Source organism: Ranitomeya variabilis, chromosome 3 (assembly GCF_051348905.1).
Source record: "Ranitomeya variabilis isolate aRanVar5 chromosome 3, aRanVar5.hap1, whole genome shotgun sequence".
Taxonomy (NCBI): domain Eukaryota; kingdom Metazoa; phylum Chordata; class Amphibia; order Anura; family Dendrobatidae; genus Ranitomeya; species Ranitomeya variabilis.
This window is the reverse complement of record NC_135234.1, coordinates 401,211,243-401,225,697: the sequence shown is the minus strand read 5'-3', so window position 1 is coordinate 401,225,697 and position 14,455 is coordinate 401,211,243. Positions and strand designations below refer to the sequence as shown.

Below are 14,455 nucleotides of genomic sequence, written 5' to 3'. Positions count from 1 at the left end.
ACAAATACCTGTGACTAAAAATATAAAAACAATTTAAAATATGCACACACAAAGCGCATTATGCACCGATTATGACACAGAGAGTGTGGATTAGAGAAATGGGGTATAGCTCAAATTCTCGTTGAGTCCAGATGGATGGACTGTACCCAATGTCCATATCCACCTGGACTCTAATTGAGCCAACCTCTTAAACATTCCTCCACCCCGAATATTGCCATCCAGCATATCAATGCCCCTAAATCGCAGCTGTCTACTATCACATCCGTGAGACCTGTGAAAATGCTTGGGAATCGTTTTAAGCAGTGTCACATCGTCAGCCGTGGCTGCTGCTTCGATTCCCAAAACATGCTCACGGATCCTTATCTTAAGCTGTCTAGTCGTCATCCCCACGTAGATCATATCACATGGGCAGACAGCGTAATAAATTACGTTTCTACTAGTACACGTAATATTAGTTTTTATTTTAAATTCTCTAGAGCCATCTTGATTTTTAAATGAATCTGTTCGATCCATATTAACGCAGGCCACACAATGGCCGCATGGGGCACTACCATGGCGTCTTTTTATTCGGTCGAGGAATGTGGTTGCTGGCTCACCCGTATAATGACTGCGAACTAATTGGTCCCGTAAATTTTTCGATCTTCTAGCTGTAATAACAGCTCTATCCGGGACAAATCTCGCAATCACCGGGTCGGCCTTCAGGATGTGCCAAGATTTGTCAAGAATTTTCCTCATTTTAGAGAAATGTGAATCTGCACAATTTTTGCGGTTGCGGAGACTCTGCTCCACAGAAAGTGATTTTTATAAACAGGCGGAAGATTTAAAACAACGCCTGAGGGAGCGAGGTTTCAGCAACCGTATGATTAAAAAAGCCTACAACCGTGCAAAAGGGTCCTCCAGAAATGAGTTATTATATGGGACACGCCAACCTAAGGAATGTGGAGATGTAAGATTTGTCACCAATTTCCATTCACATTTCTCTAAAATGAGGAAAATTCTTGACAAATCTTGGCACATCCTGAAGGCCGACCCGGTGATTGCGAGATTTGTCCCGGATAGAGCTGTTATTACAGCTAGAAGATCGAAAAATTTACGGGACCAATTAGTTCGCAGTCATTATACGGGTGAGCCAGCAACCACATTCCTCGACCGAATAAAAAGACGCCATGGTAGTGCCCCATGCGGCCATTGTGTGGCCTGCGTTAATATGGATCGAACAGATTCATTTAAAAATCAAGATGGCTCTAGAGAATTTAAAATAAAAACTAATATTACGTGTACTAGTAGAAACGTAATTTATTACGCTGTCTGCCCATGTGATATGATCTACGTGGGGATGACGACTAGACAGCTTAAGATAAGGATCCGTGAGCATGTTTTGGGAATCGAAGCAGCAGCCACGGCTGACGATGTGACACTGCTTAAAACGATTCCCAAGCATTTTCACAGGTCTCACGGATGTGATAGTAGACAGCTGCGATTTAGGGGCATTGATATGCTGGATGGCAATATTCGGGGTGGAGGAATGTTTAAGAGGTTGGCTCAATTAGAGTCCAGGTGGATATGGACATTGGGTACAGTCCATCCATCTGGACTCAACGAGAATTTGAGCTATACCCCATTTCTCTAATCCACACTCTCTGTGTCATAATCGGTGCATAATGCGCTTTGTGTGTGCATATTTTAAATTGTTTTTATATTTTTAGTCACAGGTATTTGTGGAGACATTGTGGATCTTATAGGTACACGGAACGACGGATGCACTTGCATATGTGAATCGTGGGAAACTATCTATATGGATGCAAGAAGGAAGAATATCATAAATCTACTGCTGCTGTATACTACGCTATGTATTTGTGCATATTGGTTTTTGGTATTATGTGCTATGTTGATAAGTAATACTGGCCCTGAGTGACAGTTATGTAAACAAGTCCTTATATGATGTACCATGTCCACTTTGTTGTCTCTACATGACCAGTTTTTAATCTATGTGGTGCTCGTTTTATGTGGTTAAGGTGCAGATTGGCTATGTTGCACATATATATATATATAAATATCGGGTCTTGCAAATCCTTGCCCTGTACGCGCCCGTTGCCTGGGACGCCGCGGTGGCTGCGGGCATCGGAGTCTCCACGTGGAGGCGGGGTTATGTTACCTTGTCATCATGTGACTCCGGTGCTTGCTGTTGTTGCGGTTGCCTCGGCGACGCGGCGCGTCACTTCCGGGTCGGGTGCGCAACTTCCGGTGGCGTGGTCACCATACACATTGTCGGTATACTACTTAAGGCGGGCAGAGAACAGTGTAAATCAGGCCCCTTGAAAAAGGTATAGGTCCGAAACGTACGTCGGGGCAGGCGCTCTCGCCCGGACCACAGCCTCACCCTGGTATCCCTGCGGCACAGGTAAAATTATTTACTTACTATATGGTTGCTATTAGGAATTATGGGGTAAAGTGAAGCAGGTGTGCCCTGTCTATTGCGCCAGTTAGGAGCGTAAGTAACTAGCATTCTTCTTTGTATGGAGTAGATAATGGCTATAGCTACTAGTACGTTACATATAGAGGGCCAACATATAACATAGACATATTGCTGCCAGGTGGTTGTTTGGCTGTGGTGCCGCGTGAGTGTGTCGGTCACCCATGTATCACATGGAGCGCATTGTAGTGCCGATATTCACTCTCTGTTCCAATTTGGTGTGATGGAGTTTTTAATATGTGCTAATAAAGTTTATAACAATATTTTCTATATATTGGCTATTGTATCATCTTTTTTGTGGTTTTTTCATTTATGGTTTATGATGATGAGTCTGATAGTCCTAGCAGACACATGATGTGTGTAAATATATTGCAGATAATTTGGATCATGTGTCTCTGTCATTTTTGTTTCATATTGTATGGAATCATGTATTACAAGTAATTCCTTTCTTTGGTGCTAAATTGGATGGATTTTTATGGTATTCACATATGCAATTTTATTTATATTTTATGTGCCTTTTGATGAGATAGATCATGCTACTAATACCTTTAATCGGCCATTTGCAATTTTTTTTTATATATATATAAAAAATATTTTATTGTACATTATTTCTGATGTTAACCATTTATATATGCTTGGTACATGCAGAATTTCTATATAGTACCACTTTGTGTCATTTTATTTAATAAAGATATACCTTTCATTTTATCTCGTCTGGATATTTTTTTGGCTTTCCATGGTTTTGGGTTTTTGGTTAGTTCTTGAGTGGCTTCCACTTTTTTACAGAGCACCGTGGTTATTTTGTTTTCTATAAATAATTTAATATACATTTGTGAAATACACTGCTCAAAAACATAAAGGGAACACTAAAATCCCACATCCTAGATATCACTGAAAGAAATATTCCAGTTGTAAATCTTTATTCATTACATAGTTAAACGTGTTGAGAACAATAAAACCTAAAAATTATCAATGTAAATCACAACTAATATCCAACAGAGGTCTGGAGTTGGAATGATGCTCAAAATCAAAGTGGAAAATGAATTTACAGGCTGATCCATCTTCAGTGGAAATGCCTCAAGACAAGGAAATGATGCTCAGTAGTGTGTGTGGCCTCCACGTGACTGTATGACCTCCGTACAATGCCTGGGCATGCTCCTGATGAAGCGGAGGATGGTCTCCTGAGGGATCTCCTCCCAGGCCTCGACTAAAGCATCCGCCAACTGCTGGACAGTCTGTGGTGCAACGTGTTGGTGGATGGTGCGAGACGTGATGTCCCAGATCTGTTCAATCGGATTTAGGTCTGGGGAATGGGCAGGCCAGTCCATAGCTTCAATGCTTCATCTTGCAGGAACTGCTGACACAGTCCAGCCACATGAGGTCTGGCAATGTCCTGCAATAGAAGGAACCCAGGGCAACAGCACCAGCATATGGTCTCACAAGGGGTCTGAGGATCTCATCTCGGTACCTAATGGCAGTCAGGCTACCTCTAGCGAGCACATGGAGGGCTGTGCGGCCCTCCAAAGAAATGCCACCCCATACCATTACTGACCCACTGCCAAACCGGTCATGCTGAAGGATGTTGCAGGCAGCAGTTCGCTCTCCACGATGTCTCCAGACTGTCACGTCTGTTACATGTGCTCAGTGTGAACCTGCTTTCATCTGTGAAGAGCACAGGACGCTAATGGCAAATTTGCCAATCCTGGTGTTCTGTGGCAAATGCCAAGCATCCTGCACGGTGTTGGGCTGTGAGCACAACCCCCATCTGTGGACGTCGGGCACTCAGACCATCCTCATGGAGTCGGTTTCTGACCATTTGTGCAGACATATGCACATTTGTGGCCTGCTGGAGGTCATTTTGCAGGGCTCTGGCAGTGCTCCTCCTGTTCCTCCTTGCACAAAGGCTGAGGTAGCGGTCCAGCTGCTGGGTTGTTGCCCTCCTACGGCCCCCTCCATGTCTACTGGTGTACTGGCCTGTCTCCTGGTAGTGCCTCCAGTCTCTGGACACCTTTTTTTTTTTTTTAAATCAAATAAATTTTTATTAAGAATAACAGTACATTTTACATGTGACATCCTTGTGTACATTTCAAATTTTAACATTTTTAACAGTGTCAAACCCCAATTATCCCCAACTTATGCCCCCCTTCCAGTAGACAGCTCACATATTTTATTACCACTTCCTCGAGCGAGACATAATATATCTTATCACAATTAAGACCGCATATATAGTATTTCTACCATCCCCAGGCCCTGAGCCTCCTTGCCCTCTTTACCCTGCCTCAGCCCATTTCAAGCCACAAAGACCACAGTTTGTCAAATATTTCCCCATTTTTTGAGCAGGGTATATAACTTTTATAAACGTATAATTCTATAAGGTGCTACTGTTGTGTTTATTCTATACAAAGAATTAGTATAGATAAAAATGTCAGTTTGCCGTGCAAACATAAGCCCTCCCTCACCAGCCCCATCAATAGAAAATTCAACATTTTATGAGTCTTGGACAACGGCGACACAAAGCAATATTCTAATTTTTTTTATCATATAAATAGGGTGTGTATTTCTTCTCCCTGTATGACGCTGACCAATCATGAGCAGGCAACAATTCTTAAAGGAAAAAACATGCCTACCCCATTGCTTTATAGATTTCTCTGTGAGAGATGTAATGATATAGCTCTGATCTCCTGGTCTAACCTCCTGCATGAGACAGTTTGGAGGGAGTTGCACTGCAGCTGAGTTTGACTGTGCCAAATTACAAACACTTCTATCAGCTCTGCTCCTCTCCTAAAACTGCCAGTTTTGCTGTACTGCCTGTGCCCCACACTGCCTATCTGGATATGACAGCTAAAAGTGTCAGTATCACACATTGAGTCCTGATAGAAAGTGTTGGCATCCTTAAAATTGTTCCAGAGAGTGAAGTATTTCTCCGAGAAAATTATTGAAATTATACATGTTGTATTATACACATTGATTTCCTTTGTGTGTATTGGAACATCACAAAAAAAAAGAAGAAAATTCAAATTTAACAAAATTTCACACTAAACCCCAAAAATGGGCTGGACAAAATTGTTAGACCCTTTCCAAAATTGTGGGTAAACAATTTTGTTTATAGCATATGATGCTCGTTCAAACCCACCTGAATCAATTGGTGCTGTTCCATTGATTCTGGAAGTTTTTATTTTATCTTTTCTGTGCTACTACACTCCAATGATTCCGCTAAACTCCGACAATAAAGAGTACCCAACGTGCAATTTTTTTTTCCTTCAACTAACTGAGCATATATACCACAGTACTTCTCTGTGCACAGTCTTTTTCTCCTCTATGACATTGTCCAATCAAAACATGACTGTGTCATAGAGGGAAATAAGACAACACCCACAGAGAAGATTACACTTGGGTCCTCCAGAGATGAGCTTTGTCTCACATGAACACACGTAGAGCTCCGCAGTCACAGTGTCCTTTTCTGCTACTGTAGCACTGGAGTACAGGAGAATAGTAGCCATCACCTGTAATTCAGTTGGGTCCGGCTCTCCTGTTTTGCTGCTCCTCTGTCCTTCGTAACTCCAATAGCAGGAAGAAAAGCTGTGACAGCGGAGTTCTCAGTGTGTTTAGGAGATCAAGCTGCAGCTGTGACCTTCTCTGTGGGCACTTGTTTTTCCCCCTCTATGATGTGTTAATATTTAGCATCATAGAGGAGAAAAAGCAAAAACACACAAAGAAGCAGAAGTTCTGTGGTATACGCCAAGTTGGCTAAATACAAAATTTGCATATTGGGCATCTTTAATTATTGGGGAACATGACTTAAAAAAAAGGGCATAAAAAATAAGGTTCCAAAATCAGTAGAGCAGCAGTCCTTAAGTGGTACTCTGGTTAAATAAAAAAAATCCTTTTAAAATAAGTATTTGGCAATAGTACAATACTAGGTAGTCAGTTCTACCCTGTTTAATGTATTGCAGAGCTACTGGTGTAATAAGGTACATTTTAACTCATGTCTAACTCCTAAGAAATTAATGGTAGTTACTATATCACTTCTTTAATAGATACTTTTGGTGCCATACAGAACAGAAGTCAAAGGTCTTCATTTTCTAGTAAACATTTAAAGGAGTATTCCCAGAACTGAAAGATATCCAGTGTCCATAAGATAATTCACTGATCACTAGGGATCCTACCACTGAGATGCCCAGCAATTACAGCCCAACCTCTGCTCCATTGATGGTCTACAAGACTGCGCTAGGAAGATGAATATAGGGCCTGGCAGTTATTTCAGCAGCAGTTTCAGCTATTTCTAGGGATCTTGGGCCTTACATCCTATGTTATGGATAAGGAAAAAGTTCAATTCTGGAAATAAGTCTTTAATGTGATTTGGAGATTTACATTCATTAATGAGCAACTTGTCGGTGACTTTTTTCATCTGACTATTTTACTGCTGGGAGATTGCTCTATAAAAAAAAGCTTACGGTAATCGCAGGCAACTTCCAGATGCATGGAACTTGCATTGAAGTGTACAGCAAGATAGTCGCATGAGGCTAGCAACCAGCGATAAAAAATGAAACACATTAGAAACTATTTGTGGCTCTGTATCAGAGTTGTGATAGTCCACAATGCGATAACATGGGAAATCATTACATGTGATGTAATGAGATAGTGTGTTCTCATTGTAGCATGAAACAGGTCACCGTGAAGTTTTTGCTTAATAGATTATTCTTGCTTCTCATAGAAATGGTAGAAAAGTTTCCTTTTAAGCTGTAACCTAAGGATACGTCCCCACAGTGCACATATGCAAGGGATCTTCAGTTCAGAAAAGGTGCTGCATACTACAATAACAGTGATTTTCAGAAGTCTCAAGCACATACTGCACAGAACATTCTTGTTCAAAACTTTAGTATTTTCATCTTATGGGGCTAATAACTTACAGGCAGGTAGTTTCTAACTACATGCCTGTTCTGCCCAGCGCCGATCTCTGCTAGCTCAGAACGGTCACAAACCATTCCTAACGTTAATTCTACAGCTTCTGTTGACGTCAGCATATTTCCTTCCGCTCTGCTCTGTTCATGGGACATCTTTTCAAATGTCTGTATTGGAGAGCCATCTCCCTGTTGACTAACGGCGGGAAGCCGGCTGGTAATCCATATGATATTGGCAGTGACTCCCCATCAACAGAGCAGACAAAGAAGAAGAGCTGCTCTGCGCATGTGAGACCTTGCTGAAGATTCTGCTTCTTCATTTGAACAGTCTGTGATCGCTTGGAATTGGCAGAGATCGGCGACAGGCAGAACAACCAATTAGCAACTACTTGTCTGAAAATTCTTTGCTTCGTAAGAAAAAAAGATAATACAAAAGTCCCGGATAACACCTTTACTGTCTTCATTACCGTCAACCACTAGGAATCCTAAAGCAAATCCCTTCACTGCTATAGAACACCAAATACATTGACATTAACCGCTACACGGCCTTATATATTACAGCCCTATGCAATACTTATTTGATGCTGTACTGCATCACCGGTTTAGGCCTGTTCAACTCATGTCAGCGGTATATGTCAGTCCTCATATATATATATACCTCCGATTATAACTGTCATCCACATCATGTCCGTGTCATAGGAAGCACTCCAAGTTCTCCAATTTTGTCACATGTTTAGTTCATCCTCTGAAAGTGCTCAACTATGAGAGCTCAGTGCTGCACTCGCCCTGATGAATGGAACGGACCGTACGACAGCGCCATAATAATGTAGATTTTCTCCTTTCACCAGAGTGCTACCTATAACAGACATGATCTGGATGCAAATTATAACCCCTAGCCTGCTCTGACTTTACTTAGATAAATATACATGACCTGAGAGGTTCCCTTTAAGCAGTGTCAGACTATACCAGCGGAGCACAGTTAACTCTACACAAATGCACCCACAAATGATGGTGGAAATATTTTAGTAGTAATCCCTACAAGATACCTGATTGTATAAACACATGTTCCACAGATAACATGGCTGCCACAGGAAGAAGAACATCCTCACACCCAAAATAGGTTGCTTTAATAAGAGCACAGGCCAAATTTGGAGATAAAGGAAATTCAATGATGAAACGTCCAAGATCTGTAACATTGCCGCTCCTTTATTAAAGAGAAAATGAAAAATGTGGTCAGTTCTGACAGATTGACATCAGTGATGAGCGTACGTGCTCGGATAAGGCGTACGAGCATGCTCGTATGCTAACCGAGTGTCCTTGAAAAATAGGTTTGAGTCCTGCAGCTGTTTGGTAGGCAATCCCCTCTGCATGTGTTGCGGCTGTCTAACTACTGCGAGACATGCAGCCGCGGGACTCAAACCCATTTTTCCAGCACACCAAAGACAATTGGTTAGCACACGAGTATGTTCGGATAATTCCTTATCCAAGCATGTTTGCTCATCACTAATTGCCAGATATGAATGAGAAGATGAAAAATAACACTTCAATGGGAAATAAATGTACTGGGAACCCTTTCAGGTGTATCTGTGTTGTCTCTGTGTCACAAAAATCATTTGCTAATATTTACAAAGCTTCAAGATATGAAATCAAGAACAAATGGTATAAACACAACATCTGCAGAAAACAAGAAAGCATTTAAGAGGAACCTGACAGGTCTCCCGCACCCCCAGAACCACCAGCAGTTGTGCCCACCTATGTAAATTCCCTGCCTAATAGTCCTTTTATTACGCTGGACCCATAAACAGATCTTTAGTATTTCTACAGTCCGTTTAGGATATGTAAATGAACCCTTTAACTAGTTGATGGGGCGTTAGTTGACCCAGGCTAGACCACCTTAGTCTCATGTACTTCCGATCATGCGCAGTGCTCCTCTCTGAAGCCAGGATATGTACACCCACTACACATTATCATCGCTGTCCCCAATGGGGCTCACATTCTAAATTCCCTATCAGTATGTCTTTGGAATGTGGGAGGAAACCCACGCAAACACGGGGAGAACATACAAACTCCTTGCAGATGTTGTCCTTGGTGGGACTTAAACCCAGGATCCCAGCGCTGCAAGGCTGCAGTGCTAACCACTGAGCCACCGTGCTGCCCATCATATCATAAATCCATATCTGATATCATATATCAATATCCTATATAAAATAAACGGGCTTCATAAATACTTTTTCTAAAGATCTGTTTATGTGTCTAATATAATAATGGGACTGTAGGCAGGGAATTTAGATAAGTGAACACAATTGCTGGTGGTTCTGAGAGGACACGAGACCTGTGTGGTTCCTTATAAACTGTATTAATAAGACATTGCAAGATGTAATGTTCACCCCTTTGTGACGTCGGACGGGATAGTATGTCCGATGTCAGAAGCCCCGCAAAAGGCGCTATTAACTAGTTAAATGTCGGTCAAACACTGACAGCGGCATTTAACGAGCAGTTCCGGCCATCGGGCCAGAAATACGCACACCGCTGGCCTCGGTCACGTGATAGGGGATCAGCGGTGCGTCGGAATGACAACTAGAGGTCTCCTTGAGACCTCTATGGTTGTTGATGTAGGATTGCCATGAGCGTCACCTGTGGTTGGCGCTCATAGCAATGCAGTAATTCTGCTACATAGGGGCGATCTGAGCATCGCCTCTATGTAGCAGAGCCGATCGAGTTGTGGCAGCTTCTAGCCTCCCATGGAGACTATTGAAGCATGCCAAAAGTAAAAAAAAAATGTTATTAAAAATATGAAAAAAATAAAAAAATATATAAAAGTTTAAATCACCAATAATGATGAGCGAATATACTCATTACTCAAGATTTCCCGAGCACGCTCAGGTGTCCTCCGAGTATTTTTTGGTGCTCGGAGATTTAGTTTTTATTGCCGCAGCTGAATGATTTACATCTGTTAGCCAGCATAAGTACATGTGGGGATTCCCTAGCAACCATTCAGCTAATGAGTATATTTGCTCATCACTAATCACCCGATTCAAAATAAAACAATAAAAATAAAATCAAACAGATATATTTGGTATCGCCAAGTTCAGAATCGCCTGATCTATCAATAAAAAAAAGGATTAACATGATCGCTAAACGGAGTAGCGACAAAAAAAATCAATGGTGTCATTAAAAAGTACAACTCGTCCCACAAAAAATAAGCCCTCACATGGCCATATCGACGGAAAAATAAAAAAGTTATGGCTCTGGGAAAGAGGGAGCGAAAACCGAAAAAAGCTCCGGTCATGAAGGGGTTAATAATAGATGTTAATAAGCCTATATTAGTTAGAAAGTTTATCACCTGTCAATTGCACTGCATTGATAGAGCTTCCTAAGGGCTTCTAAAATAAATCTCTCTTCAGGTGGATCCAAGTAGGGGAACCTGCGGATAACATTAGATGTCAATAATGCAAAAAAGAGGGAGAAGGAAACAGCGGGACCGCACGAGAGAGAGCAAGATCACGAGAGAGAAAGAGCATGAGCGCGCGAGAGAGAGCACAAGAAAAAGCAAAAGCACGAGAAAGCGTGCGATAAAGTGTGAGAAAGCGAAAGAGCGAGCTAGCAAGAGAGTGAGTGCAGAAAAGAGCGAGTACACAGACACAAGAGAGAATCTATCTAGATGTGTGGTGAGCACCTTAACCCCTTAAGGACCAAGCCAATTTGTAGGTTAATGACCAGGCCTAAATTTTGAAATCTGACGACTGTCACTTTATGTGGTTATAACTCATGAACGGATCCCGCTGATACGAAGACTGTTTTTTTGCGACATATTGTACTTTATGATAGTGGTAAAATTTCTTCAAAATTACTTGTGTTCATTTGTAAAAAAAAATATAAATTTGGCAAGAATTTTGAAAATTTCACAATTTTCAATTTATTTATGTTTATGCACCTAAATCAGAGTGTTATGCCACACAAAACAGTTAATAAATAACATTTCCCACATGTCTACTTTACATCAGCACAACTTTGGAAACATATTTTTTTGTGTTAGGAAGTTGTAAGGGTAAAAAATTGACCAGCAATTTATCATTTTTCCAACAAAATTTACAAAACCATTTTTTTTAGGGACCACCTCACATTTGAAGTGACTTTGGGGGGCCTATACGACAGAAAAAAAACAAAAGTAACACCATTTGAAAAAACTGCAGCTCTCAAAGTGTTCAAAAACATATTCAAGAAGTTTATTAACCCTTCAAGTGCTTCAGAAGAACTGAAGCAATGTGGAAGGAAAAAATGAACATTTAACTTTCTTCACAAAAATTTTACTTCGGACACAATTTTTTTTTATTTTCTCAAGGGTATCAGGAGAAAATTAACCACAATTTTTGTTGTGCAATTTCTCCCGAGTACGCTGATACCCCATGTGTGGAGGAAGACCACTGTTTGGGCACACAGCAGGGTTCGGAAGGGAAGGGGCACCATTTGAGGCTTTCAATGCAAAATTAGCTGGAATCGAGAGCGGACACCATGTCATGTTTCGAGAGCCCCTGATGTGCCTAAACAGTGGAAACCCCCAAGAAATGACCCCGTTTTAGAAACTAGACCCCTCAAGGGACTTATCTAGATGTTTATTGAGCACCCTGAACCCCCAAGTGCTTCTTATAAGTTTATAACGTAGAGTTGTGAAAATTAAAAATCACATTTTTTCAACAAAAATCATCTTTTAGCACCAAATTTTTAACAAAGGTAGCAAGAGAAAATGGACCCCAAAAAATGTTGTGCAATTTCTCCTGAGTACGCCGATACCCCATGTGAGGAGGAATACCACTGTTTAGGTACATGGCATGACCCGGAAGGGAAGGAACAAGGTTTGACTTTTTGAACACAAAATTGGTTGGAATAGAGAGCCAAGTCACTTTTGTAGGGCCCCTGATGTGCCTAAATAGTGGAAACCCCCCACAAGTAATAGCGTTTTGGAAACTAGACCCCTCAAGGAAGTTGTCTAGATGTGTGGTGAGCTTCTTGAACCAGCAGGTGCTTTATACAAGTTTATAACAGAGCTAAGAAAATGTAAAAAAAAAAACAAAAAAAAACAACAACATTTTTCCAGCAAAATTTTTCTTTTAGACCCAAATTTTTTATTTTCCCAAAGTTAACAGGAGAAAATGGACTGTACTGGTGTGGGAACGGACACCCTGCCATGACTAGCTATGCCTGTCATTGGACGTTAAGGGGTTAAACCTCCAAAAATCTAATTTTTCCCACAAAAATATTATTTAGCCCAATTTTAATTTTCACAAGGATAGCAGGAGAAAAGCGACCCCAAAATTTGTTGTGCAATTTCTCCTGAGTCCGCAGATACCCCATATCTGGGGGTAAACTACTGCTTAGGCTTACGGCAGAGCTCAGAAAAGGTGTGAAGTTTTGGAACGCAGACTTTTATGGAATGATCTGCCAGTGTCATGTTTAATTTGAGAGCCCCTGATGTGCCTAAACAGTGGAAAACCCCCACAAGTGCCACCATTTTGAAAGTTAGACCCCTCAAAAAATGTATCTAGATGTGTGGTGAACACCTTGAACACCCAGCTGCTTCACAGAAGTTTATAACGCAGAGCCATGAAAATAAAAAAAATAAAAAATCTAATTTTTCCCCAAAAATGTTATTTTAGCCCCAATTTTTTATTTTCACAAGGATCGCAGGAGAAAATGGACCGTAAGACTAACTGTGCAATTTCTCCTGAGTACACCGATACCCCATATGTGGTCGAACACTATTTTTGAGGCACATTTTGCTGGACTGGTTGGAGGATGCCATGTCATATTGGCAGAGCCCCTGAGGTGCCAAAACAGCAGAGCCATCTAATAAGAGAACCGATTTTAAAAACTACAATCTCAATATATTCAACTAGGGGTACAGTAATCATATTGATACCACAGGTGAGTTTTATACCATTGGGCAATGAAGAACAAAATAATTACGTTTTTACCACCAAATTTAGTTTTAGCCCCAGATTTTACATTTTCACACTGGGAAATGGGTTAAAAAAAAAAACGCACCAAAATTTGTACTACAATTTCTGCTGAATCTGCAAATACCCAATATGTGGCTGCACAGTACTGCTTAGCCATACAGTGAGACTCGGGAGGGATGGAGCGCTATTGGCAAATAACACTCCTTCCCTCCCGAGTCTCGCTGTATGGCTAAGCAGTACTGTTATACAGGAAGCATCCTGGAGAGCCGAATTTTCTATAATAGTTTGCGGACTCCATATACAGAGCCCGTAAGTGCTAGAAAAAGACACCCCCCTCATGTGACCCCATTTAGGAAATTATACCCCTTTGGGAAGTTATCTACAGGTGTAATGATGATTTTGACTCCATGGATGGTTTCCAGAAACAGGCAGCAGTGGATGTGAAAGTGAAAATTGCAAACTGCATTTGTAGTGACCAGTACGCTGTAGTGACCAGTACATTGTGCCCAAGCTCATGCACATGTAAATTAGGCGGGCTCTCATCGCTACAGATATGCCAAAAATGTGGACACTAACTGCGGTTTAGATAGACACACTGGGGCACATTTGGATTTGGGAGCACAGAATTTGCCTAATTTCTTTTGGGGGGGCGAGGTACCTTTAGCTTTTTCCAGAGCCTTTGTGCTACTAGTAACGTGGAAGACCCCTATATTTCCGATAACAGATGATGGACCTGTGTGAACATTTGCTTTTTTGTGGACTGAATTGAAGCTTTTACTGGGAACATTTTACATAACATCTTGGATGACATTTATCTGGCACTGTATGCTGAGCACTTATATTGGGGTTTCCCTTTATATCTCCAAGTGATGCAATTCAAAAGAAGCCCCCGAGGGATCCATTCACTATAATGAAGCAGCTGAGGTACTCAGGACTCAGTCTGGCCTCTGTCCAGCGGTGTCATTTTATTCAGAGGTGTACAAAACGGTGGCCGACGGTACTTTTATGCACTCTTAATAAACAGGTGGACACTGCCGGATCACAGGTCAGACAGCATCCACAATGCCTTCATATGCCAGATTATAGGGAAACTTCTGCCAGGGGGTTCTGTCTGAAGCACGTAT

General features: G+C 41.4%; 1 protein-coding gene across 4 annotated transcripts in view; it reads right to left on the bottom strand.

The window, feature by feature from the left end:
* Positions 1-14,455, bottom strand: part of DHX40 (DEAH-box helicase 40) — a 187,302-nt gene that overhangs the window by 76,516 nt on the left and 96,331 nt on the right. For all 4 annotated transcript variants that reach the window (XM_077296171.1, XM_077296173.1, XM_077296174.1 and 1 more), the window contains exons 11-12: positions 10,718-10,798; positions 8,421-8,578 (exon numbers count right to left, since the gene is read on the bottom strand). In XM_077296171.1, coding sequence (XP_077152286.1) covers positions 8,421-8,578; positions 10,718-10,798 — 239 coding nt within the window. The remainder of the gene's footprint in view (positions 1-8,420; positions 8,579-10,717; positions 10,799-14,455) is intronic.